Source organism: Cervus elaphus, chromosome 14, assembly GCF_910594005.1.
Source record: "Cervus elaphus chromosome 14, mCerEla1.1, whole genome shotgun sequence".
Lineage (NCBI taxonomy): Eukaryota > Metazoa > Chordata > Mammalia > Artiodactyla > Cervidae > Cervus > Cervus elaphus.
Genome location: NC_057828.1, coordinates 6,713,910 through 6,736,997, shown reverse-complemented (window position 1 = coordinate 6,736,997; position 23,088 = coordinate 6,713,910). Strand labels below are relative to the sequence as shown.

Here is a 23,088-nt window from a genome sequence, read left to right as displayed (position 1 = left end):
TTGTTGTATTTTTTTCTTTAATTTGTAGGTGTTTTTAAAGAAAAGATTTATTTATTTATTTGTGGCTGTGCTGGGTCTTCGTTGCTGTGCACAGGCTTTCCCTAGTTGCAGAGGAGGCGGCTACTCTCGAGTCTCAATGCACAGGCTCCTCATTGCAGTGGCTTCTCCTGCTGTGGAGCAGAGGCTCTTGGGCGTGAGCTTCAGTAGTTGTGGCACGTGGGCTTAGTTGCTCCACAGCATGTAGGGTTTTCTCGGGGCATGTGCCCTGCATTGGCAGGCGGATTCTCCATCACTGGACCACCAGGGAAGCCCTGTGGGTTTTTTAATTCTTGGACTTGTGATTGTGATTTTATGTTGAAGAGCAGAGAATAGTCATATCTTCTCTTAGTAAACGTGTTCCAAATTCACATTACAGAATTCAATATTAATGTCTGTTGGTGTTGCACAAAAAGCACTGATTCCCACCTACGTGAACACGAGGATCAGCTCCGGGATCTCTCTAGCAATCATCTAACCCAGAGAAACTTGCCGTAGAAGAGTTAGAAAGAGTAACATGTGCTGCGCTGTGCTTAGTCAATCAATCGTGTCCGACTCTTTGTGACCCCATCGACTACAGGCCACCAGGCTTCTTTGTCCATGGGAATTCTCCAGGCAAGAATACTGGAGTGTGTTGCCATGCCCTTCTCCAGGGGATCATCCCAACCCAGGGGTCAAACCCGAGTCTCCCACATTGCAGGCAGACTCTTTACCAACAGAGCCACCAGGGAAGCCCAACATTTTTTATCTATTCCTCTTTCCAAGAGGATCAATATTAATAGATACAAACATAAGCTACTGGTTCTTTCTGGGTAGAAATACGAGTGATTTTAAAACATGTTCTCTTTCATGTTTTTCTGGATATTCAAAAATACCTACAGTGAACATCCAGCAAATATCTAATGAACATTTACTAAGTGACAGGCACTGTTTTAGGTGCTGGGACACAGCAATAAGCAAGCCAGATAAAAATCTCTCTTCTGGACTGGTGGTTGTCAAAAGCTGAGGTGAGGATGAGGATGCGGGGGGGGAAGGTAATCAAAAGGTATAAACTTCCAGTTATAAATAAATAAGTCATGGGCATGTAATGTACAGCATGTCAACTAGGGTTAATGATACTGTAACTGCATATTTGAAAGTTGCTAAGAGAGTAAATCTTAAAAGTTCTCATTACAAGAAAAAAATCTTTATGTATGGTATGTATGTTGACTTATTGTGGTGATCATTTTGCAATATATACAAATATCAAATCATTGTGTTGCATACCTGAAACTAATATAATTGTTGTTCAGTCACTCAGTCATGTCCAACTCTTTCAGACCCGGTGGACTGCAGCACGCCAGGCTTCCCTGTCCTTCACCATCACCCAGAGCTTGTTCAAACTCATGTCCATTGAGTCAGTGATGCCATTCAACCATCTTGTCCTCTATCATCCCCTTCTCCTCCTGCCTTCAATCTTTCTCAGCATCAGGGTCTTTTCCAATGAGTCCATTCTTCCCATCAGGTGACCAAGTATTGGAGGTTTAGCCTCAGCATCAGTCCCTCCAATGAATATTCGGGGTTGATTTCCTTTAGGATTGACTGGTTTGATATCCTTGATGTCCAAGGGACTCTCAAGAGTCTTCTCCAACACCCCAGTTCAAAAAGCATCAATTCTTCAGCACTCAGCCTTCTTTATGGTCCAACTTTCACATCTGTACATGACTACCAGAAAAACCATAGCTTCAACTATATGGACCTTTGTCAGCAAAGTAATGTCTCTGCTTTTTATATGCTGTGTAGGTTTGTCATAGCTTTCCTTCCAAGGATCAAGCATCTTTTAGTTTCATGGCTGCCGTCACCATCTGCAGTGATTTTGGAGCCCAAGAAAATAAAGTGTGTCACTGTTTCCATTGTTTCCCCATCTACTTTCCATGGAGTGATAGGACTGGATGCCATGATCTTAGTTTTCTGAATGTTGAGTTTTAAACCAGCTTTTTCACTCTCCTCTTTCACTTTCATCAAGAGGCTTTTTAGTCCCTCTTCGCTTTCTGCCATCAGGGTGGTGTCATCTGCATATCTGCAGTCGTTGATATTTTCCCAGCAGTCTTGATTCCAGCTTGTGCTTCCTCCAGCCTGGTATTTCTCATGATGTACTCTGCATATAAGTTAAGTAAGCAGGGTGATAATAAAGAGCCTTTACGTACTCCTTTCCCAATTTTGAACCAGTCTGTTGTTCCATGTCCAGTTTTAAACTGTTGTTGCTTGACCTGCATACAGTTTTCTCAGGAGGCAGGTAAAGTGGTCTGGTATTCCCATCTCTTTAAGAATTTTCCACAGTTTGTTTGTCATCCACAATCAAAAGCTTTAGCGTAGTCAATGAAGCAGAAGTAGATGTTTTTCTGGAATTCTCTTGTTTTTTCTATGATCCAGCGGAGGCTGGCAATTTGATCTCTGGTTTCTCTGCCTTTTCTAAATCCAGCTTGAACATCTGGAAGTTCTCAGTTCACATACTGTGAAACTAATATAATGTTGTAAGTCAATTATACCTTAATAAAAACCAGAATCTTGGTCCTGATATCAGTATCTTCGGGCCTTTCCTCTTGGGCTGCTCAGATTCCTTGAAGAAGACACTGCATGTTTCCTCTCTGAAGAATAAACATAACCAGAGATCCAGGAATTAAACGGAGGAGAAGAGTTGGCAATTTTCACACCCAGTATCCATTAGTTCATTTAATCTCCCTTTTTATACAGAGATCTCTGAATCTGCTCTCTCTGGAGAATAAGTACTTCAGTCTTCTGAGGAGTGGGGTCAGGGAGATAGTTGAAGAAAGGGAAGGTGACTTGGAGATCTGACTGCTCTTAAACAGCTTCCAGACTCCTTTTTAAAATCCCTGCCCAGAATACAACCTATACATGGCAGCCCTACTGTCCTATATCCCCACAGTAGCTAGTGGAGGTTGGGGGATCTACTGTTACCAACACCTGAGACTTGAGGTATTCTGCAGTACAGATCAGGTTGGGTCTCAGCTTCTCCCACTTTGGGTTTCAGGTTCAGGTTTTCCCAGGCTTGTAACTGTGTTAACACTTGTCCATTTGCTTTTCAGCTTCTACTTTGTTTTCTGGTTTTGCTGCTGGCTCCTCTCATTATTGCAGGCTTATGATTTGAAAAAATTCCATTACTATCATTTTAGTTGTGTTCTAGGAGGGAACAAAAGTAGATCTGTGTATTTATTTTCATTAAGTGTTTAACATTCATAACTTTCAGGAAACACTGTCCTATACTAACATCAATCCTCTCTTGTTATCATTCAACCGTTATTCTCTCCCACTTGTCCTTAGATATTTGAAAAAAAAATTTTTTTACTTGTAGATGATTGTAATTTAGAAAGAGTTCACTGTCATTCACATCCTTTAAAGTTTTAAGCAGCAGGAAACAGAGCTTCCCCTGGTGGCTCAGTGGTAAAGAATCTGCCTGTCAACGCGGAGACACAGGTTCAATCCCTGATTACAGATGATCCTACATGCCGTGGAGCAACTGTCAGTGCATCACAACTTTGAGCTTGTGCTCTGGAGCCCAGGAGCTGCGACCACTGAGACCATGTGCTGGAACTGCGGAAAGCCGCAACGCCCTAGAGCCTGTGCTCTGCACCAAGAGAAACCACCGCAACAAGAAGCCCGCACACCACAACTAGAGAGCAGCCCCCTCGCTGCAACTAGAGAAAAGCCTGCGAAGCAAAGAAGACCCAGCGCTGCCAAAAATAAATAAATAAATAGCAGGAAACAATTGACCACTTTCCCCAGCAGATCAAAAATGGAGATGAGACATATAGATATTAAAAATTATGTGTCTAAAAGATTAGTTACTGCTGCATTGTTCATAATATGAAAAGACTGCACAAAGCCTAAAGGTTCACTGACAGAAGACTTGTTAAATAAAACATCCTAATGTATATCTTTTTTTTTTTTCAATATTGGTTATATTCTCTGTGCTGTACAAAATATTCTTGTAGCTTATTTTTCTTAAGATTTATTTTTGGTCATGCTAGGTTTTCACTGCTGCTCACGGGCTTTCTCTGGTTGCAGTGTGCGGACTTACTGTAATAGCCCCTCTGTCCCACAGCACAGGATCTAGGGTGTGTGGCCCTCAGTAGTTGTGCCTGTGGGCGCAACTGCCCTGAGGCACGTGAGATCTTCCCAGACCACGGGTTGAACTGTTGTCTCTTGCATTGCAAGGAGGATTCTTAACCACTGGACCATCAGGGAAGCCCAAGGCAGATCTTTATGTTCTGGTGTGGCAAAGTCTATAAGGGCAGAATAGAGTAAGTATGTGAAAGTGAAAGTGTTAGTTGCTCAGTCCTGTCTGGCTCTTTGAAACCCCAAGGACTGTAGCCCACCAGGCTCCGCTGTCCATGGAATTATCCAGGCAAGAATACTGGAGTAGGTAGTCACTCCCTTCTCTAGGGGATCTTCCCAACCCAGGGATCAAACCTAGGTCTTCTGCATTTCGGGCAGATTCTTTACCATCTGAACTACCAGGGAAGTCCAGAGAGTAAGTATAGTATGCAATAGTTGGAGTTTTAAAAATATATTTATATAGTATCTACATTTGCAACAGTAGTTACCTCTTGGGAGAGGAACTAAGTGACTGGGAGACAGGCAGTAGAAGGAAGACTTAGTTTTCCCTTCCTTAACTTTTGCACTATTTGAATTTTACACCACAGTCCTACACTACTTACTTTAAAAATAAAGAACTAGTGAATAGTTTTTAAAAGGATATGCTCTATGACCTTTACCTGACAGAATGCCCCTCCTTGATTACTTCTATCTAGCCATGTTTCACTCTTTCTTCAAGATGTTAATTCCCAATTCCCTTTTTGGACAATTCCAGCTCAACTCCTCTCTCATAGGATCTCCTTTGCTAGAAATTATTGTATATGGCAAGTCACCACACATTGCTTTGTTACAGCACTTCTTCTTTTAAGTAGTATCAGCCATTTTATATTAAACTTTTCATTTTGTATTTTCATTTCTGTTTCACTGAGCCTTTTAGGGATTGCATAGGGATCTTCAAAGATAAAGAATGGCCAGTGGAGAATACGTGAGCAAGTAAAAGGGAGGGAGAACATGAGAAGGAATGGGAATATACTCCTTGGGGGCAGACTTCACATGCATTTACCAAGTAGAGGTTCATGTGAAGCAGTGATCCGTTTTCATACAATGCTAAGAGGCCCTGATTGAAAAGTGAAAGTCGCTTAGTTGTGTTGACTTTTTACGGTCCCATGAATTATACAGTCCATGGATTGGGTAGTCTATCTCTTCTCCAGGGGATTTTCCTGACCCAGGAATCGAACCAGGGTCTCCTGCATTGCAGGCAGATTGTTTACTAACTGAGCTATCAGGGAAGCCCAAAAACTCCTGATTCGGTAAAGCCTTTCCATTTCACATGGAACGCATCCAATTATCACAACATCACTTAGTTACAAGTGCTAAGAGCACTTATACAAGGAATGAGAGGTTGGGATACAAAAGCTAACATTTTTGAAGCAAAATTCACAAAATTTTAGAGGGCATAAATATCGACTAGCCCAAACTCTTACTTCATTGATCTCAAGGTAAGGCATTGGGGAAGTTCAGACTCAGTCTCAAGTCACCTCTTAAATTTAGTTGAGGACCTACAATATCCAGCCTGTCCGAAAAGATATCTGGCCTGGATAGAATATTGGGGCTTTACACAGCAAGAAAGATAGGAGGGCTCTGTGTCTGGAGAAGAGGAGAAAGAAAGCAGGAAAAGAAAAAGGTGGCTGTCAAGTTCTGTGTTCTTCCTAAATGTGTCCTGAGCTCCATGACAGTCTGTGTCATTAGAAGTCTTTCATATTAGCAGAGGGCAAGTTGATAATCATAACTGGGTCCATATTAGCAGAAGCCAAGTTAAGATAATAAAAACTGGGTTGGAAAGCTACTAACCTCAACTTCCCCTTACCCAGCTCCATCTTTCTACTTCAAGAGACCAAGTGAACTTCAGCTTATGGCTCTTTAACGATCCAAACACACACACACCACCCACCCACCCCCAACTTTCTACACCTGGAAAAGGAAAGTCAAAAGGAGAATGCAATGCAAATATAGGAGTTTTCCTATTTCCATGAAATTTTCAGCCGGTTCCCCAGTATCTACTGTATCGGAAAGTGAGAGCCATTTAGGGTAGCCATGGATATAGTACTAGCCTCAGTCTTGTTTTCCTTTCCTTTGCTATTAAAATCTTTCGCTCTGATTTCAGTAAGGCACTCCCCTTCTGCAGGAGTCCGGGTTCTGCAGAAGCTGTCTCACTCTAGAGACACTTTTGTAGGAAGGAGGAACATGCTTTTAAACCAGGGAGAGCGTGAGAACTCTGGGTGAGACTTGGGGAGAGTTATACCGGGTGTGTGCGAGTGTGTGTGTGTGCAGGGGTGTGTGTGTCTGGGGGGGCGGGGGTGGGGGTTGGTCGCCTCCACATTCTCCGGCTTTCGGAGCTCGGCCCTGGCGCAGACTACAAGTCCCAGAAGCCCCCGCAGTGACCCGGTGAGCTGCTGATCCTTCCCTTCACTCTTCCAAACAGTTGAGATAAAGGTTCCGTTCAGGGTGCGCTGCGGGTTGGTTTGTTTTGAACGGCGGTGACGGAGGCTGGGAGCCCGGCCGACTGCAGGCGGGGGCGTCTGGAGGCGGATTCCTGCCGTCTTAAGCACGGGGGCGCTGGAGGAGGGGGGCCGGGCCTGAGGGCCGGAGACCAAGCGGTGGAGACAGAGCAGGCTGAGGCGATGGAGGGCGACTGGGTGCCGTGGGGCAGCGAGCCGGAGTCTGGTCCCGGCCCGGGAGGCGGCGGAGGGATCCGCGAGCTGTGCCGGGGCTTTGGTCGCTACCGCCGCTACCTGGGGCGGCTGCGGCAGAACCTGCGCGACACGCAGAAGTTCTTCCGCGACCTCAGGGGCTCGCAGCCCCGCGACTGTCCCTCCTCCCCTGCGGAGGGTGGCGAGGCCGGGCGCGGCCCTGCCGGCGACGTCGCCGCGACCGGGCTGCCGGCGGGTAAGGAGGGCAAGCGGTAACGGAGACCGGGCCGGAGAGGCGAGCCGGGGGGCGGGCCGCGCCCCTGCCCCAGAGAAACTGGCCCGGGAAGAGGCGGCAAGTGGGAGGAGGGCGGCGTGGCGGGGCCGGGGGCCGGCCGACTGGCTGGCTCTCTGAGGTGCCGTGGGAGGGCGTCTCGGGTGGGGGAGGGGGCGCCGGGGGCCGGCCGGCGGGGCCGGGGGCGAGGGGCGCACGAGCCGGGGGTTTCAGGAGCGGGCTCGGAGGGACTGGCCGGCGGGGGCGGGAGCCGGGGGCCCCCGTTTGGAGGCGGCAGAGGTGGCGCCTAGGAAAGTTACTCTGAGTTCGGAGGTGAGCAGTTGTGCTTAAGAGTCCCAGTTCAGGGATGGTGGAGTGGCGGGGGGCGGGGTGGGTGCAGAATGGGCGGTAGGCAGGGACCCTCAGGACCCCAGGAGACCAGGGGGGCTGTAGTGGAGGTTGTGTGTGTGTGCGCGCGTGCTTGATTTTGTATGTGAAATATACGTCAATCATGAGGCAACTCTGAAGAAGTAAGGAATATAACTCTAAATGGGGCTGGAATCGCTAAAGGAAAGGGTATCTTATATCTGCCACGGTATTGCCAGAGATGGCGGCTTGCGCTTATGGTAAAGTTAGAGAGGGGAAGGATATCTCTCTCTCTCTTTTTTTTTTTTTGTCTTGAAATTTGACTTTTTTTTGTCTTGAAACTTGACTTGATTCTCTCTGGCATGTATTAGAGACCTTAAAGCACTTAAAATCGTGCAGCGTCTTTGATCTTGCCTAATTTCTTGCTTCCTCTTAAACTGCTGTTGGTGGGAACAGGAGGGTTTGTTAACCACTTGGTCTAATTAGGAAATAACCGGTTGGATGGGAGAAAGGATTGGCGTCCCATGTAGTTAGATACCTTGGGATAACACAGCAAAGAGTCAGTGGGTTTCATTCAGTGATTCTCCAGCGTGATTTTTCAATCACGTTTTCAATCTCCAACAGTGATTTTAGTGTCCCAAAACTAAAGTAAAATATATCTACCCCACAGATTGATTGAGTAGGTCTAGTGGGTGGGTCCTAAGAATCTAAATGCAAGCCATCCCGAAGGGATTCTGATGCAGGTGGGCCACAAACACACTTTCAGAAACAGTAATTTAGAGGCTGACGGCAAATTTGAACATGAGGCGTAGAATGCATTGAATTCTTCAACTCTTCAGAGTTCCTGTGTCAGGCCCTATATTTCCAAAGTTGCATGTTTAATATCCTAAATTTGTCTGAAACTCCAAAAATGGTGATTAAAAATAACATTCTGATTGGTGATATTTCACTTAATTGGCCTGGATGTAAATAAAAGAGCTTTTATTTATTTCCTAGGATACGTGGGAGGAGAGGGATGACTAGCTCTTCTGAAGTTGTGGTTTTGACATCTGCCCAGAGATTTGCTGTTGTAGAATGGACGCATAGAGGGGATTGATTTCTGTGAAGCTATGAGAAAACTGATTGTGTGAGAAGGGCGGATGTTTTCAGAGATGAGCCCCAGAATGTGTACTTTCACCCTCTTCCTCAGCAGTGCTTCCCAGCAGCTTTCCCTGCTCAGGTTTTCTTCTATCTTATCTTAAAAAGCCCTCTATTGCTGTAATTTTACAGCAGCTGTATATTTTAGAATTACTATTAAAAAAAAAAGTAGATTCACCTCAGATGGAGGTTTTCAAGGCACATTGGTTGACTCTTGTTTTTATTCTTCAAATGCCAACTTAAGAAATGCAAATGCACCTTTGTATTTTGCCTCATTGGCTTTTCTAGTTGACTGCATCATGAACTCATCTTTGCGTGTTTAACTCTCTACACCCTCTGGAGTCTGTTCATCCAAAGTAAAAAGTAGGGGAGGGTACAGATGACAGGACTGGGAGCCTTTTGATTTTGTTCCATAAAGTGCTTCCATTAGATTAGAGTGGAGAGTTGGAGGTGAAAAGGAGAAATTAGAGAGGTGGCACCTACTATGTATATTTTGGGGATCTGATTTTCCCAGCTGTTTAAGTGATTGTGTTAGAAAGTAGAAACCACTCCTTAAACGACAACTAATTCTTGTTCTCTCCCTTTACAGACCATGTCTTTACAAGGTCAAGTTCGTTCAAAAATTCTCAACTTTCTTCTGTGAATATTGGTTTCTGATTAATAGGAACTTGAAATGTTAAGGAAAGGAACACTTCCTAGCTTAACCTCATAAACCTCCTGAAGGTTTTAATCATTGTTTCAGAGTGAAAGTGTCTTCTTGGTTGGAATGTAGTATGGTATTTGAGCAATTGAAGATCAAAGACTAACTAAATTTTTATTATTTCACTTTTAACCACAGAAGAGCTGGGGAGAACCCCCTAAATAAATGCTTCTTTCTTAATTTTGACAGTTTTTTTACTTCACTGGGGGCAGTGTAAAGAGCAGATAATGCACATGTACTTGATGTTTTAGAAGTTAAAAAGTAGGTGGAATAAAACTCTGAAATGAGAGTTGCTTAGCCTGTACAGGAAAAACTGAATTATAAATTGCTTTGATTCAAGTTCCTCCTTTAACAAAAAAAAAAAAAAAAGAAAGCTTTATTTTTTATTTATTTATTTTTAACCGTGCTGGGTCTTCATTGTGATGCCCAGACTTCTCATTGTGGTGGCTTCTTGTGTTGTGGGGCACTCGGGCTTCAGTGGTTGCGGCACATGAGCTCAGTGGTGATGCATGGGCTTAGTTGTCCCATGGCATGCGGATTCTTTCCGGACCAGGAATTGAACCCTAGCATTGGCAGGTGGATTCTTAACCTCTGGACCAACAGGGAAGTCCCAGTTCCTCTTTTTCTTCCCAAATCATTGGCATTCTTTTCACTTAACTATGGGGGCTGAGAGCCTGTCTGTTGATTTACCTCTGTCACAGGGGTTCAAAGATAGTGAGATAAAGGCGTTGAGCACTTCTGGAGATAGGCAGAGTGGAGTATTGCAAAGTAGCAGAGGGAGAAGTATTTTTCTTGTTTTCTGGTCCAGTAAGAGTTCCAAGCTGTTGCAGTGTATCATAAACCTCTCGATTTTAAGAAGTTGGAATTACTTGAATATGTTCAGTTGGATGGCCCTAGTCCTTTCCTCCTGTTTCTGGTCCTTACTGAGTGACCTTACTGTGATTTGACACTCTTTTCCTCATCTGAACATGGGGATTATAATAATAGTAGTTGCCTCTGGGTTTGTTGGGAGTTAATATATGTGTTTAGAACAGTGCCTGGTAAGGTGCTGTGTAAGTTTTAGCTATTAAAGATGGGCGCAATACAGGAGAGAAATGGCATGGACCTAACAGAAGCAGAAGATATTAAGAAGAGGTGGCAAGAATACACAGAAGAACTATACAAAAAAGATTTTCATGACCCAGATAACCACAGTGGTGTGATCACTCACCTAGAGCCAGACATCCCAGAATGTAAAGTCAAGTGGGCCTTAGAAAGCATCACTACGAACAAAGCTAGTGGAGGTGATGGAATTCCAGTTGAGCTCTTTCAAATCGTAAAAGATGATGCTATGAAAGTGCTGCACTCAATATGCCAGCAAATTTGGAAAACTCAGCACTGGCCACAGGACTGGAAAAGGTCAGTTTTTATTCCAATCGCAAAGAAAGGCAATGCCAAAGAATGTTCAAACTACCACACAATTGCACTCATCTCACATGCTAGTGAAGTAATGCTCAAAATTCTCCAAGCCAGGCTTCAACAGTACGTGAATCAAGAACTTCCAGATGTTCAAGCTGGATTTAGAAAAGATAGAGGAACCAGAGATCAAATTGCCAACATCTGTTGGATCATTGAGAAAGCAAGAGAGTTCCAGAAAACCATCTGCTTCTGCTTTATTGACTACTCCAAAGCCTTTGACCTTGAGGATCACAACAAACTGTGGAAAATTCTTAAAGAGATGGGAATACCAGACCACCTTACCTGCCTCCTGAGAAATCTGTATGCAAGTCAAGAAGCAACAGTTAGAACCAGATGTGGAACAATAGACAGGTTTCAGATCGGGAAAGGAGTATGTCAAGGCTGTATATTTTCACCCTGCTTATTTAACTTCTATGCAGAGGACATCATTTGAAATGCTGGGCTAGATGAAGCACAAGCTGGAATCAAGATTGCCAGGAGAAATATCAGTAACCTCAGATATGCAGATGACACCACCCTTATGGCAGAAAGTGAAGAGGAACTAAAGAGCCTCTTGATGAAAGTGAAAGAGGAGAGTGAAAAAGTTGGCTTAAAGCTCATCATTCAGAAAACTAAGATCATAGCATCCAGTCCCATCACTCCATGGAAAATAGATGGGGAAACAGTGGAAACAGTGACAGACTTTATTTTTGGGGGCTCCAAAATCACTGCAGATGGTGACTGCAGCCATGAAACTAAAAGACACTTACTCCTTGAAAGAAAAGCTATGACCAACCTAGACAGCATATTAAAAAGCAGAGACGTTACTTTGCCGACAAAGGTTGTCTAGTCAAAGCTGTGGTTTTTCTGGTAGTCATGTACAGATGTGAAAATTGGACCATGAAGAAGGCTTAGCACCAAAGAATCGATGCTTTTTGAACAGTGGTGTTGGAGAAGACTCTTGAGAGTCCCTTGGACTGCAAGGAGATCCAACCAGTCAATCCTAAAGGAAATCAGTCCTGAATATTCATTGAAAGGACTGATGCTGAAGCTGGAAACTCCAGTACTTTGGCAACCTGATGCAAAGAACTGACTCCGTAGAAAAGACCCTGATGTTGGGGGAAATTGAAGGCAGGAGGAGAAGGGGACGACAGGATGAGATGGTTGGATGGCATCAGTGACTCAATGGACATGAGTTTGGGCAAGCTCCGGGAGTTGGTGCTGGACAGGGAAGCCTGGCATGCTGCAGTCCATGGGGTCACAAAGAGTCAGACACAACTGAACAACTGAAGTGAACTGATTATTAGTCAATAAACATTTAAGTATCTGGTATGAGGGGTAAAGAGTCAAAGAAAAACATTGGCCTTGGATTAGTGGGGATCAGTGTTTCCATTCTCTATTTTTCTCTTAAGAAAGATAAAAATTATAGTTATCAATACTGTACACCTGTATGTTTATGTTGAATGAGAACAAAAAGGACTAAGAAAATCTGAACTTGTCCCTCTAGAAAGGTATAATCTTATCTCAACCATATACATGTGCAACATATAAAGTAGAAAAATAGCAGAAAGCAAAAGTTAGATTATAAGCCTTTTAAGTAAGTTACAGTTCTTAGGCTGTTACAGCGTTTTGCCTTTGGTTCGTGAACAGCTTTGTTTCTCCAGCATCCTTCACCCTCCTTTGGTCACATCTGCTGTAAACTGGCTGCCAGAATTAAAAGAGAAGAAAAAGGTGGTGTACCTATTGATTTAAGAAAAGCTTTTCTTAAGAAACAAAGTTGTCTAGTAATTTGCATTGATCTATTTGGAAGAGCTGCCTCAGCATTTCAGCATAAGCTTAGGAGAGGTGGTGCTGTAAATGTGATTTTTAGTTATATTGCTTTTATTACCTTAAATGAACAAAACCCCATTTCCCCAAATATATCTAAAACTTTCACTTTCTTTGTTTTCTTCTGGCATGGAGGCAGTATCTGGTAGTCAAAAGTTTCAACCACTGTTGTTATTTGGTTTAACAAATGGGGAAAAAAAAAAAGAGTAGTCAATTGGGACTTCCCTGGTGGTCCACTGGTTGGACTTCCTCTATTTCAATGCAGGGGGTAGGGGTTAGATCCCTGGTTGGGAACTAAGATCCCATATGCCATGTGGCAGCACCAAAAAAAAAAAAAAAAAAAGTAGTCAAAAGCAAGCACAGGCATTTGAATCAGATCTGAGTTCCTCTTCTAGTTCAGCCTTTTATTAACTGTGGGACTTAGGGCAAATTACTTAACCTATTATGGGCTTCCCTAGTGGCTCAGATGGTAAAGAATATGCCTGAAATGTGGGAGACCTGGGTTCCTGGATCGGGAAGGTCCCCTGGAGGAAAAAAATGGCAACCCACTCCAGTATCCTCTCCTGGAGAATCCCCATGGACAGGGGAGCCTGGTGGGCTACAGTCCATGGGGTCGCAAAGAGTGGGACATGACTGAGTGACTAAGCATAGCACTTAACCTATTGGAGTCTTGGTTTCTTCATATGTCAGATGGGAGTAATACAGAATGCCACATCTATTTGAAATGTCCAGAACAAGCAAATTTGTAAAGACAGAAAGTAGATTAATGATTTTGCCAGGGGATGAGGAGTAACTGCTAATAGGTATGGGATTTCTTCCTAGGGAATAAAAATGTTTTGGAATTAGATAAATGGTCAGGATTATACAAGTTTGTGAATGTGCTGGAGACCACTAAATTGTATGGTTTAACAGAGTGAATTTTATGGTATGTGAATTTTATCTAAGTAAATAGAATGGGAATGATAATGTCTGCCTCACAAAGTTGTGACATTTAGAGATCATATAAAGCACATAGCACAGGCATATAGTTAGTGCTAAACACATGTGATGTTTGAGTATGTGTATGTGTGTATGTGTATGTACGTACTTGGTGACCGTTAGATTAGGAGGTTGACACGTGGGGATTGGGGGAAGAATAAGGGGAACAGAAGGATGGAGTGAGGGACAGAACAATTTTGAGCTGAAGCCAGATTTAGGCCCAGGTCTCTAAGCTCCTAGTTCAGTTCTGTGGCTCTTCCCTTGTTCTTTCCTGATCTGCCCATGAGACTGTAAAATGCACCCTTGCATTGGAGAGATCTTGTTACAAGTGAGTCATAACCCGGACTCTGCAGTTTGCCACGGAACGGTGTTTTACTTCAGTGGGAGATTTTATCTGATTGAGTGAGTATAGTGTGATGCTACCTACTCAAGCTTCTTATTCCAGTTTCCAGTCCCTTCCTTTCCCCTTCCTAATCTTCCTTTGCTAGGATAATCTATTTTCCATGGAATGGGGGTAGCCCACCACTAAAAAAGCTTGGATAATTCTGCCTGCTCTTGAAAGAAAAGACATTATTACCTTTAAGATGGTCATCATTTGCAACATGCTTAGTTTAGTCTTAAAAGTCATTTCTGATTTCAGTATGGTTAGTTCTTCAGCCTTGTGAGTAGCATTTAAAGAAAGCATGGATTTAAATAAAACTCAGTTCTGGTCTTTAAATTTTGTTTTGCTCTGTCCACTTTCCAGCATCAGCATTTATTTTTCCATGCCTTTCTGTCTCACTAGGTTAAGGCAACGAAGAATCTTCCCACAACAAATGCACTTCTCAAAAGCAATCTTTTGAAAATAGAGCCTCAAAAAATATGTTATTGAAGTAAATTTCACCTTAAACCTATTGCTCAGTTCCTATAGGCTTTAGACATATAGACCATGCTTGTATTTATTTATTTGTGTGATAACTATGAATATATTTGTCTTATCTCACCTGCTAGACCGTGAATTCTTAATGGTAAAGATGTGTTTTAGTCATCTTTGTATCCCTGCAATGCCTACTGTAGTACATAACAGACAAATTAGTATCTGTTAAATCGTTTCCATGTCTGGTTGATTATTGGAATGATGTGTTTTTCCACTTCAGGACATTTTTCCCCCATGAAGGATACACTATTTTGTATATTTGCCCACATTTTCCTGTCTGGGTCCCTAAAAAAGAGCAATAATAAGCATTTGATAGATGACTAATTAGGCTAGAGCTGCCAGTATCCCAAAGAATGAGTTTTGTGTCACAAATAATTAGTTGCATGCAATATCAGAGCTTCACCATGATATAGGAAATAAGTCCTTAATATTCATTCACTCAGCAAATCTTTATTAATACCTAACTCTATACTGGCTTCAGGACACTCAATAGTGAAGCACTGTCCAATTAATTGATGTTTTTATTTTTAAGTTGAGGTTATGAAAGAAAGAAGGGTTAGCGTTTCATTGTGTACCCTCTGAAGAATTTCTTACACATTGGGGTTTCCCGCTTAACCATCAGTCTTTGAGGGCATAAGGATAAGGCATATGAGAAGTTCTAAGATTAAATGGTATTGACAAAAACAGGAGTTGAGATGCTTCACTAACTTTCTGACAGTACAGGAGAATTAGCCCCAGTCTATCTTTGATGGAATAACTATAATTGTCTTGTTTGCATGGTTCAAAAGAAGAATGCATTCATGAAGATTGTGGTTAGAGTGTCTTTCATCTTCATCAGAGCTTACCCACAGGGGAGCCAATGTGAAGAGTGTGAGGTGTGTGGGTGGATGTGGTTTTTTCTCTTAACAGTTTTAAGATCTGAGGTGAACTTGCTGTTTACTTCTTGTAGGAAAATAGTTCACCTCCAGGGATGGTCCAGGGAATTTGAAACGCGTCATTCATATTAATAACAAGAGTGTAGAGTCCTTGTGAAAGATACAGCTTTTCTTTCATGACTTTCAGATGTCTGGAGTCTCCTGTAGGATTTTTGGTCTAAGCGTAGGCCACCCCATGCTTGAAAATTGACTGCATTCTTTGCCAAGTGGGGAGTCTGATAATCTTGGGGTTCCTGGAACTTGATACTTTAACAGAACAGATGTAGCAGTGACTGAGATATGTGCTCCCTTGCTTAAATCAGCCTCTCTGAGAAAGTCTTCTCCTAATATTCCTCCAAAAGATTGAACGCAGGAGGAAGAGGGGACGACAGAGGATGAGATGTTTGGATGTCATCACCAACTTGACGGACATGAGTTTGAGAAAGCTCTGGGAGTTGGTGATGGACAAGGAAGCCTGGCGTGCTGCAGTCCATGGGGTCACAAAGAGTTGGACACAACTGAGCGACTGGACTGCACCGAATATTCCTCCAAAGGCCAAATGAAAACTCTATGAAGGAAAGTTGGTCAGAGCATGGGGGCTCTGAATTCCCTGTGGGCCCCTGGTTGAATTGAATATCACGTGTGGTACCTTCTTCTGTGGTGTTTAGTAGGCAGTGTGAGTGGTTTGGATGTATCCCCAGCCTGGGGTGCCATGTGGCTGTGGGAACCTTTTGACCACGAGTCTTTGAAGTTGGGCTTTATAATGTGTTTCTGTTCTCTGGGGTGGTGTTCTCTGGGCAGGAAGATGGGAAGTAGAGCTTGAGGGATTGTTTTGCTTTTCACTTGTTTTATATAAGGCATCAAAACTATCCCAAAGAATAATGAAGCTTATGTATTCATAAAAGCCTTTGATAGTTAAAAAAAAAAAAAAAAACCTCTTAAAAAATGCTTTTATCACTTTTATTTTACTCAGATATAAAAAAAGGTCTAATTTTAGCTTCATCAGATTAAAACTTGAGTGTGTTATTTATGCCAGACAGCTTTTACCCTTTCTGGGTCATATAATGGAAGAGAATTACATTTCCCAGGATTGTTTTGGTGAAGCCAAACTTTCCAAACTAGAGAGACTTAAGTAAGGCCAAATCATAAAAGCAACTAGGTGATGAGACTAATTTGAGTAAAAGCTCTGTGTTTATTCAAATCAGAGGGAGAGTAACTAAACCAATATGGAGTTTACTTTTTAGGAATATTCTATATGATATACTCTACCCATAACTTTTAATGGGGGCTTCCCTTGTGGCTCAAGATGGTAAAGAATTTGTCTGCAATGCAGGAGACCCGAGTTTGATTCCTGGGTTTGGGAGATCCTCTCAAAGAGAATGGCTACCCTCTGCAGTATTCTTGCCTGGAGAATTCCATGAACAGAGGAGCCTGGTGGGCTACAGTCCATGGGGTCGCAAAGAGTCAGAAATGACTGAACGACTAACACATACGTAACTTTTAATGTTATGGAGATAAGTAGGGGCAAGGAAGGCAGGAAGAACATGGGGGAAATAGCTAGTAGGAGAGAAGTCATTCTTTTGGCATGTAAGAACCCCCTGGGAAGACCTGTTTCAGTTTCTCCTGATGGAAGAGTCGCGCTTCTCTGCTGCCTCTTACTCCATGAAGAGAAGTGCAGAAATTCTGCTACTGCAGCTTGGAAACATAGTTTGTTGGCATATGATACCCAGGAGGCCTGAGCTGCAGTGGAGGTGTGTTCCCTACTGCTGAGTAATCAGAAGGCCACTGTGGGCAGTGCAAGCTCGAGCTGCTTCTGGAGGCTTATTGTTCAGTGAACTGGGTGGTTTTAGGTTACTTTGATCAAAATGGGCTTCCCTGGTAGCTCAGACGGTAGAGCGTCTGCCTGCAATGTGGGAGACCTGGGTTCAATCCCCAGGTCGGGAAGCTCCCCTGGAGAAGGAAATGGCAACCCACTCCAGTACTCTTGCCTGGAAAATTCCATGGATGGAGGAGCCTGGTAGGCTACAGTCCATGGAGTCGCAAAGAGTCGGACACTACTGAGCAACTTCAGTGGTTCATCAGAGTGTCCTGTCCTGGAGAGGGTATTTTGTCTACCCCTGCTTAGTCTTAAAGACTTGGGTTCTAAATCTGATCCTGAACTACTGACTTACAGGAGTGCCTTGGACTTCCCAGACTCAGATCTGGCATCAGTAAACCGTCCCTGGAAGACTGAGGAGACAGAAAGTAATGTACAGGGCAGAAGTGGGGACAGTGAAGAAACTTCTTGTTTAAATTCTGCTGTTACTGTGTATAATATACTTTCTTCCTGCTGGGTTTTTTTTTTTTTTGATGAGTAGAATTCTGTCTCTTAATCTCTTTTCTCTGAGATCCAGACCTAGATATATTTTGTTGGTTATCCTTTTGGCTTCTTTTTAAAATTATTTTGGAATAATTTCAAGTTTATGTAAATGTCACTGGAACTACTACAAAGAGCTCTCATACCCATGCCATGCAGGCTCCCCAGTTGTTTTTACTGCATTTGCCCCATCACCCAGTTTCTCTCTGTTCCTATTATATGTATATATTTTGGTGAACCTTGTGAAAATGAGCTCTCGAAAGCTAGATAGCTCTTATCTCCTCTGAACACTTGCAGTGTACATTTCTTCCAAACAAGGACATGCTTTTACATATTAGCATTTGCTATTGTTCAGCCGCTTGGTTGTGTCCCACTCTTTGCAACCCCGTGGACTGAAGCTCTCCAGGCTTCCCTGTCCTTCAGTGTTTCCCAGAGTTTGCTCAGATTCACGTCCATTGAATAGATGAAGCTATCCAACCGTCTCATCTTCTCTCGCCCTGTTCTCCTGCCCTCAACCTTTCCCAGCATCAGGGTCTTTTCCAATGAGTCGGCTTTTCGCATTATGTGGCCTAAGTGCTTCAGCTTCAGCATCAGTCCTTCCAGTGAATATTCAGGATTGATTTCCTTTAGGATTGACTGGTTTGATCTCCTTGCTGTGCAAGGGACTCTCAAGAGTCTTCTCCAGTGCAATTCAAAAGCATCAGTTCTTCAGCACTCAGGCTTCTTTATGGTCCAACTCTCACATCTGTACATGACTACTGGAAAAACCATAGCTTTGACTATATGGACCTTTGTCAGCAAAGTGATATCTCTGCTTTTTAATACTCCCTCTAGGTTTGTCATAGCTTTCCTTCCAAGAAGCAAGTGTCCTTTAATTTCATGGCTGCAGTTACCATGTGCAGTGATTTTGGAGCCCGCGAAAAAGTCTGTCACTGCTTGCGCTTTTTCCCCATCTATTTGCTATGAAGTGATGGAACCAGATGCCATGATCTTTGCTTTTTGAATGTTGAATTTTAAGCCAGCTTTTTCATTCTCCTCTTTCACCTTCCTCAAAAGGCTCTTTAGTTCCTCTTCACTTTCTGCCATTAGAGTGGTATCATCTGCATATTTGAGGTTGTTGATATTTCTCCCAGCTTATCTTGATTCCAGTTTGTGATTCATCAAACTTGGCATTTTGCATGATGTACTCTGCATATAAGTTAAATAAGCAGGATGACAATTTACAGCCTTGTCATACTCCTTTCGTAATTTTGAACCAGTCCTTCGTTCCATGTCCTATTCTAACTATTGGTTCCTGATCTGCATACTGGTTTCTCAGGAAACAGATAAGGTGGTCTGGTATTCCCATCTCTTTAAGAGTTTTCCACAGTTTGCTGTGATCCACGTAGTCAAAGGCTTTCACTGTGATCCAACGAATGTTGGCAATTTGATCTCTGGTTTCTCCGCCTTTTCTAAATCCAGCTTATATATCTGGAAGTTTTCGGTTCATGTGTTGCTGAAGCCTAACTTGAAGGATTTTGAGCATAACCTTATGTTTCAGTGTGCAGCTCCCTAAATCAGGAAATCAACAATGAGTCAGTACTACCATTCAGTCTACAGACCCCATTTAAGTTTTGCCAACTTTTCCAATAATGTCTTTTTCTTTTTTATCCAGGATCCTGTCCAGGAGCACGTTGCATTTCGTTGTTAATGTCTCTTTAGACTCACTCACTGTGGACAGTCTTTTGGCCTTTCCCTGGCATTTATATCCTTGACAGGTTTAAAGAGCAGGCTTTACATTCTATGGGATGACCCTTAGCCTGGATTGAGCTGTTTCCTTGTGAGGAAACTCAGGTCATGAGCTCTCAGCAGGATCAGGCACAGAAATGATGTGATGTACAGTCATTATCAGGGGTACATGATGTCTTTCATCCACTGTTTTTAGATGTTAAACTTGATATCTGGTCATGTCAGTGCCCTTTACATTTCTTTATCTTCAAGTCACTGTTCTTCCTTTTCCAATTGATTAGTCTTTTGTGGGAAGGTGTTCTAAGATTTCAGTGATAATCTTGTTCCTGAAGATATCTCCTACCACTGGACCTAGTGTCCATTGACAATACCACCTGCCTCAGTTGAAGGAAATGGCACCCCACTCCAGTACTCTTGCCTGGAAAATCCCATGGACACAGGAGCCTGTTGGGCTGCAGTCCGTGGGGTTGCAAAGAGTTGGCACGACCTAGCACAGGCACAAGCACCTGCCTCGGTGGTTTTTCTAACCTGTGTTTCCTCTGTATGTCTTAGTGTTTGGGATGGAAGAGTGTTCCTTTTCCACTGTTTGTTTATTGTTTATACCAATGTGGACTTCTGAATTTTTTCAATGGACTTTAATTTCTTCTTCTTATTTAAAAAATTTTTTCATGCTTAAATTGTCCCAAGTCTGGTCAGTAAGCCCTGCTTTGGGCTGCTTCCTGTGTCTCTTTAACACATTCCCACCATTGGATCATTCTTAATGGTTAGTAGCTGAAAGATGCCTTCCCTCAGTGAAGCATGGGGTTGGCTTCCTGAAGAGCTGCTTCTACCTCTGCATCCCTTAAATCACAGCTTCAGCTGCCTTTCTGTTCCCTCTGCAGCGTGGCCAGCCTCAGGAGCAGTTTCTCCTGGAATGGAACATGTCAGCAGGCTGCTGAGTGCAGTCTCTTGGCTTCACATAGCTCCCAGGAGATATAAGTCTTTGGCCGGGCAGTGGTGGTGTTACGTCCTCTTTTCAGGTCCAGTCCAGATCCTCTATTCAGGATCTTAACATGACCCCCAGGTAGGATAGCTTGAATGACGTTTCTGCCTGCTTGACTTCCAGCTGCCAAGAGTGTTGGTTACTTGAGTATGTTTCCGTCGCTCATCTTCAAAAACCATCCCTTTCGAGCAAAATGCCTTGTATTACTTGATCCTGACAATTCTGAAACCCAGACTACCTAAGCATATGTTTTCCTTAAATGGGAATACCTCCTCTATAATTCAGAATCCTTTAAATTTAGCTGAAGGTCAGAGAGCTTGTTTGGAAATGATAAATGTTTCTTGGCAGAATTATTTCTCTCTCAACTCCTGGGGTTTTTTGTAGCTCAGTACTTTGAAGCTTGTAGTAGAATTGACTGTAGTAGGACTGATTCATTTCTCAACTTAGGATTTGTTCTTTACTCTTGTCACACGTAGTTAATAAGAAATAAAACATCACTACTTATTTGTGGATATGCAACTTTGTGTCACTGATTACTTCAGTGACTTCCAAAATCTTTTGTACTTCAGTCACTTACAGAGAGGACTTCAAGTTCAGTATTAAAGGTGACGTAAAAAAACTTTACCAAAGGAGGGAAATCCTTGGATATCAGGAACAAGGACTGCAGTAGTAACTCTGCTGAGACCTGAATTGACGCTGAAGCCCCTTCAACCTGAGGAGCTGCAAGAATAGGAAGCAAAGATAGAGTTCCACTTCACTCACTCCATACGCACCTCCCCTCTTTGGCCGTGGACTGTGCCTTACTCTGGCCTTCACTCGTACCATTGATTGGGGTAGAAAACAGGCACGAAGGAGAGCGTGCTGCTCTAAATCCACCCCAGTAAGTCCCCTCCCTATACATCCTGTTCCGGGAGTGCGTTCGTAAGTCCAGTTTATTTGTAAGTCCGAGAAAGCTAGCCTAGGTACCCAACTCACACAAGTGGCTATATAGTACTTTACTCTAATACGTCTGTATAATGCTTTTCACACAATACATAAAAAACAAACAAAAAATAAGTCATTTTTGACAGTTAAAAACCATTCAGTTTTATTAATATATATTCATTTCACATATAGTCGAAATAAAACCTTTTACAATTCATTGTGTTGATTAAAATGCAGATGACAGGCTCTCAGAAACATTTTATGTGACTTAATGACGATTATGATTTATGTGATTTACAAAATGGAGGTTAATCATTTAGTAAGTATGGATGTACATTAATTACAAGTAGAAAAGTCATTTTTAATGTTACAGTACAGTATGTTGAAAAGTATGGTACAGCAGCTGGCATACAGGGGCTGGCATCGAGTGAACAGGCGAAAAGAGTTGCTGACTGGAGGAGGGAGAGGAGGGGGGAAATGGTGGAGCTGAGGATCGTCAGCAACAGGAGACAGAGAACAAACTGCAGTTTCACTCACGCCTGATGATTGTGGCACAGGTTCTGGTTTCTTGCTGGATTCTATTCTATCTACCCTCTTGAAAAAACGACCCAGTGATGTCTGGATAGTAGCTCTCCTTTCCTTATCATAGATGACGCAGTAGCAGCGGTTTGCATTCTGAAGGGCTGCTGCAGTCTTCATGTACCGATATGTTTGGTTCCCATGCCTCAGAGGCTGACAGTGTCTCCTCAGATAGAACTAACGTACGAGACTGGACGTGCGAATACATGTTATCTTTGACAGTTTGCGACTTGAAGGTTTGTATGTAGGGGATTTGCTGTACTCTAAAAACAATTTAAACAAAGTACCTGCCCTAATGGATCACTAGATACATCAGTTGTTACTAGCATTACTTCCCGCCAACTCCACCTTAACTTCAACCCAAAGGGTAATACAGACTAACTGATGAGAGGAGTAATGAGTTTCTCTGAAAAGTATCTACTTTTTTTTTTTTTTTTTTTTTAAAGAAAAGGGACTCTAAGAGCTCTTAGGTAGAATAACATTTTAAAAAAGTGTTCACCACCTAGTGGTAATACTGTCTTTTCCCCCCAGGCTTTATTCCCCGTGGTCTTGGGCAGTTTTTATAAGGAATCTCTCAGTCTGTTTTTAATTGGAGTCCTGCAACTACTAAGTTGTGTTTGGCCCCACATTGGGAGAAAGTGTGGTAGGGGTGTAGGGGAGAAAAAATTTCCGCTCTTGGCTCTTGTTATCTCCACCTGGGCCTAAGAATTAAACTGACATTAGACAGATAAACAGGAGAAGAGCATAAATACATTGTTGAATTTTATCTGTAGGTGGGAGTCCTCAGAAAAGAATGAAGACCCAAAGAAACAGAGTTGTGCTTTTGTGTACTGAATTGGACAAAGAGAAGTAAAGTAGGAGAAGGTGACAGGGCAGTTAACGGTGGGGGAGTAACTAGCAAGATGCTGGTTAGTGTAACGAGGCTTATTTGTACAGATTTTTCTTGACCTCGACTCCAGTAGTAAGGGTGTTGCTTTCCTCTGTTACAGGGAGGACATCTTCCCAGTGAGGGTTTTATTTCTTGCTTTCAGGAAGAGAAAAGGGAGGTCAGAGTGCCCTTCTCATCCTGCTGTTTGTTCAGTGCCTTTAGCTCAAAGCATCCTTATGCCAAAGAGGCCTTTTGGGGGATGGTAAGTTCTGCCACCCTTCAGG

At 42.9% G+C, this 23,088-nt stretch overlaps 1 protein-coding gene across 7 annotated transcripts in view; it reads left to right on the top strand.

Moving 5' to 3' along the window:
- The first annotated feature begins 6,618 nt into the window (after window positions 1-6,618).
- Window positions 6,619-23,088, top strand: part of DSTYK (dual serine/threonine and tyrosine protein kinase) — a 76,006-nt gene continuing 59,536 nt past the window's right edge. For 6 of the 7 annotated variants that reach the window (XR_006344870.1, XM_043923335.1, XM_043923334.1 and 3 more), the window contains exon 1: window positions 6,619-7,077. Coding sequence is in view for 5 of the 7 variants with exons in the window: in XM_043923335.1 (XP_043779270.1) it covers window positions 6,813-7,077 (265 nt within the window). In the remaining 2 variants the exon portion in view is untranslated. The remainder of the gene's footprint in view (window positions 7,078-23,088) is intronic. The other variant, XM_043923336.1, reaches the window with a different exon arrangement.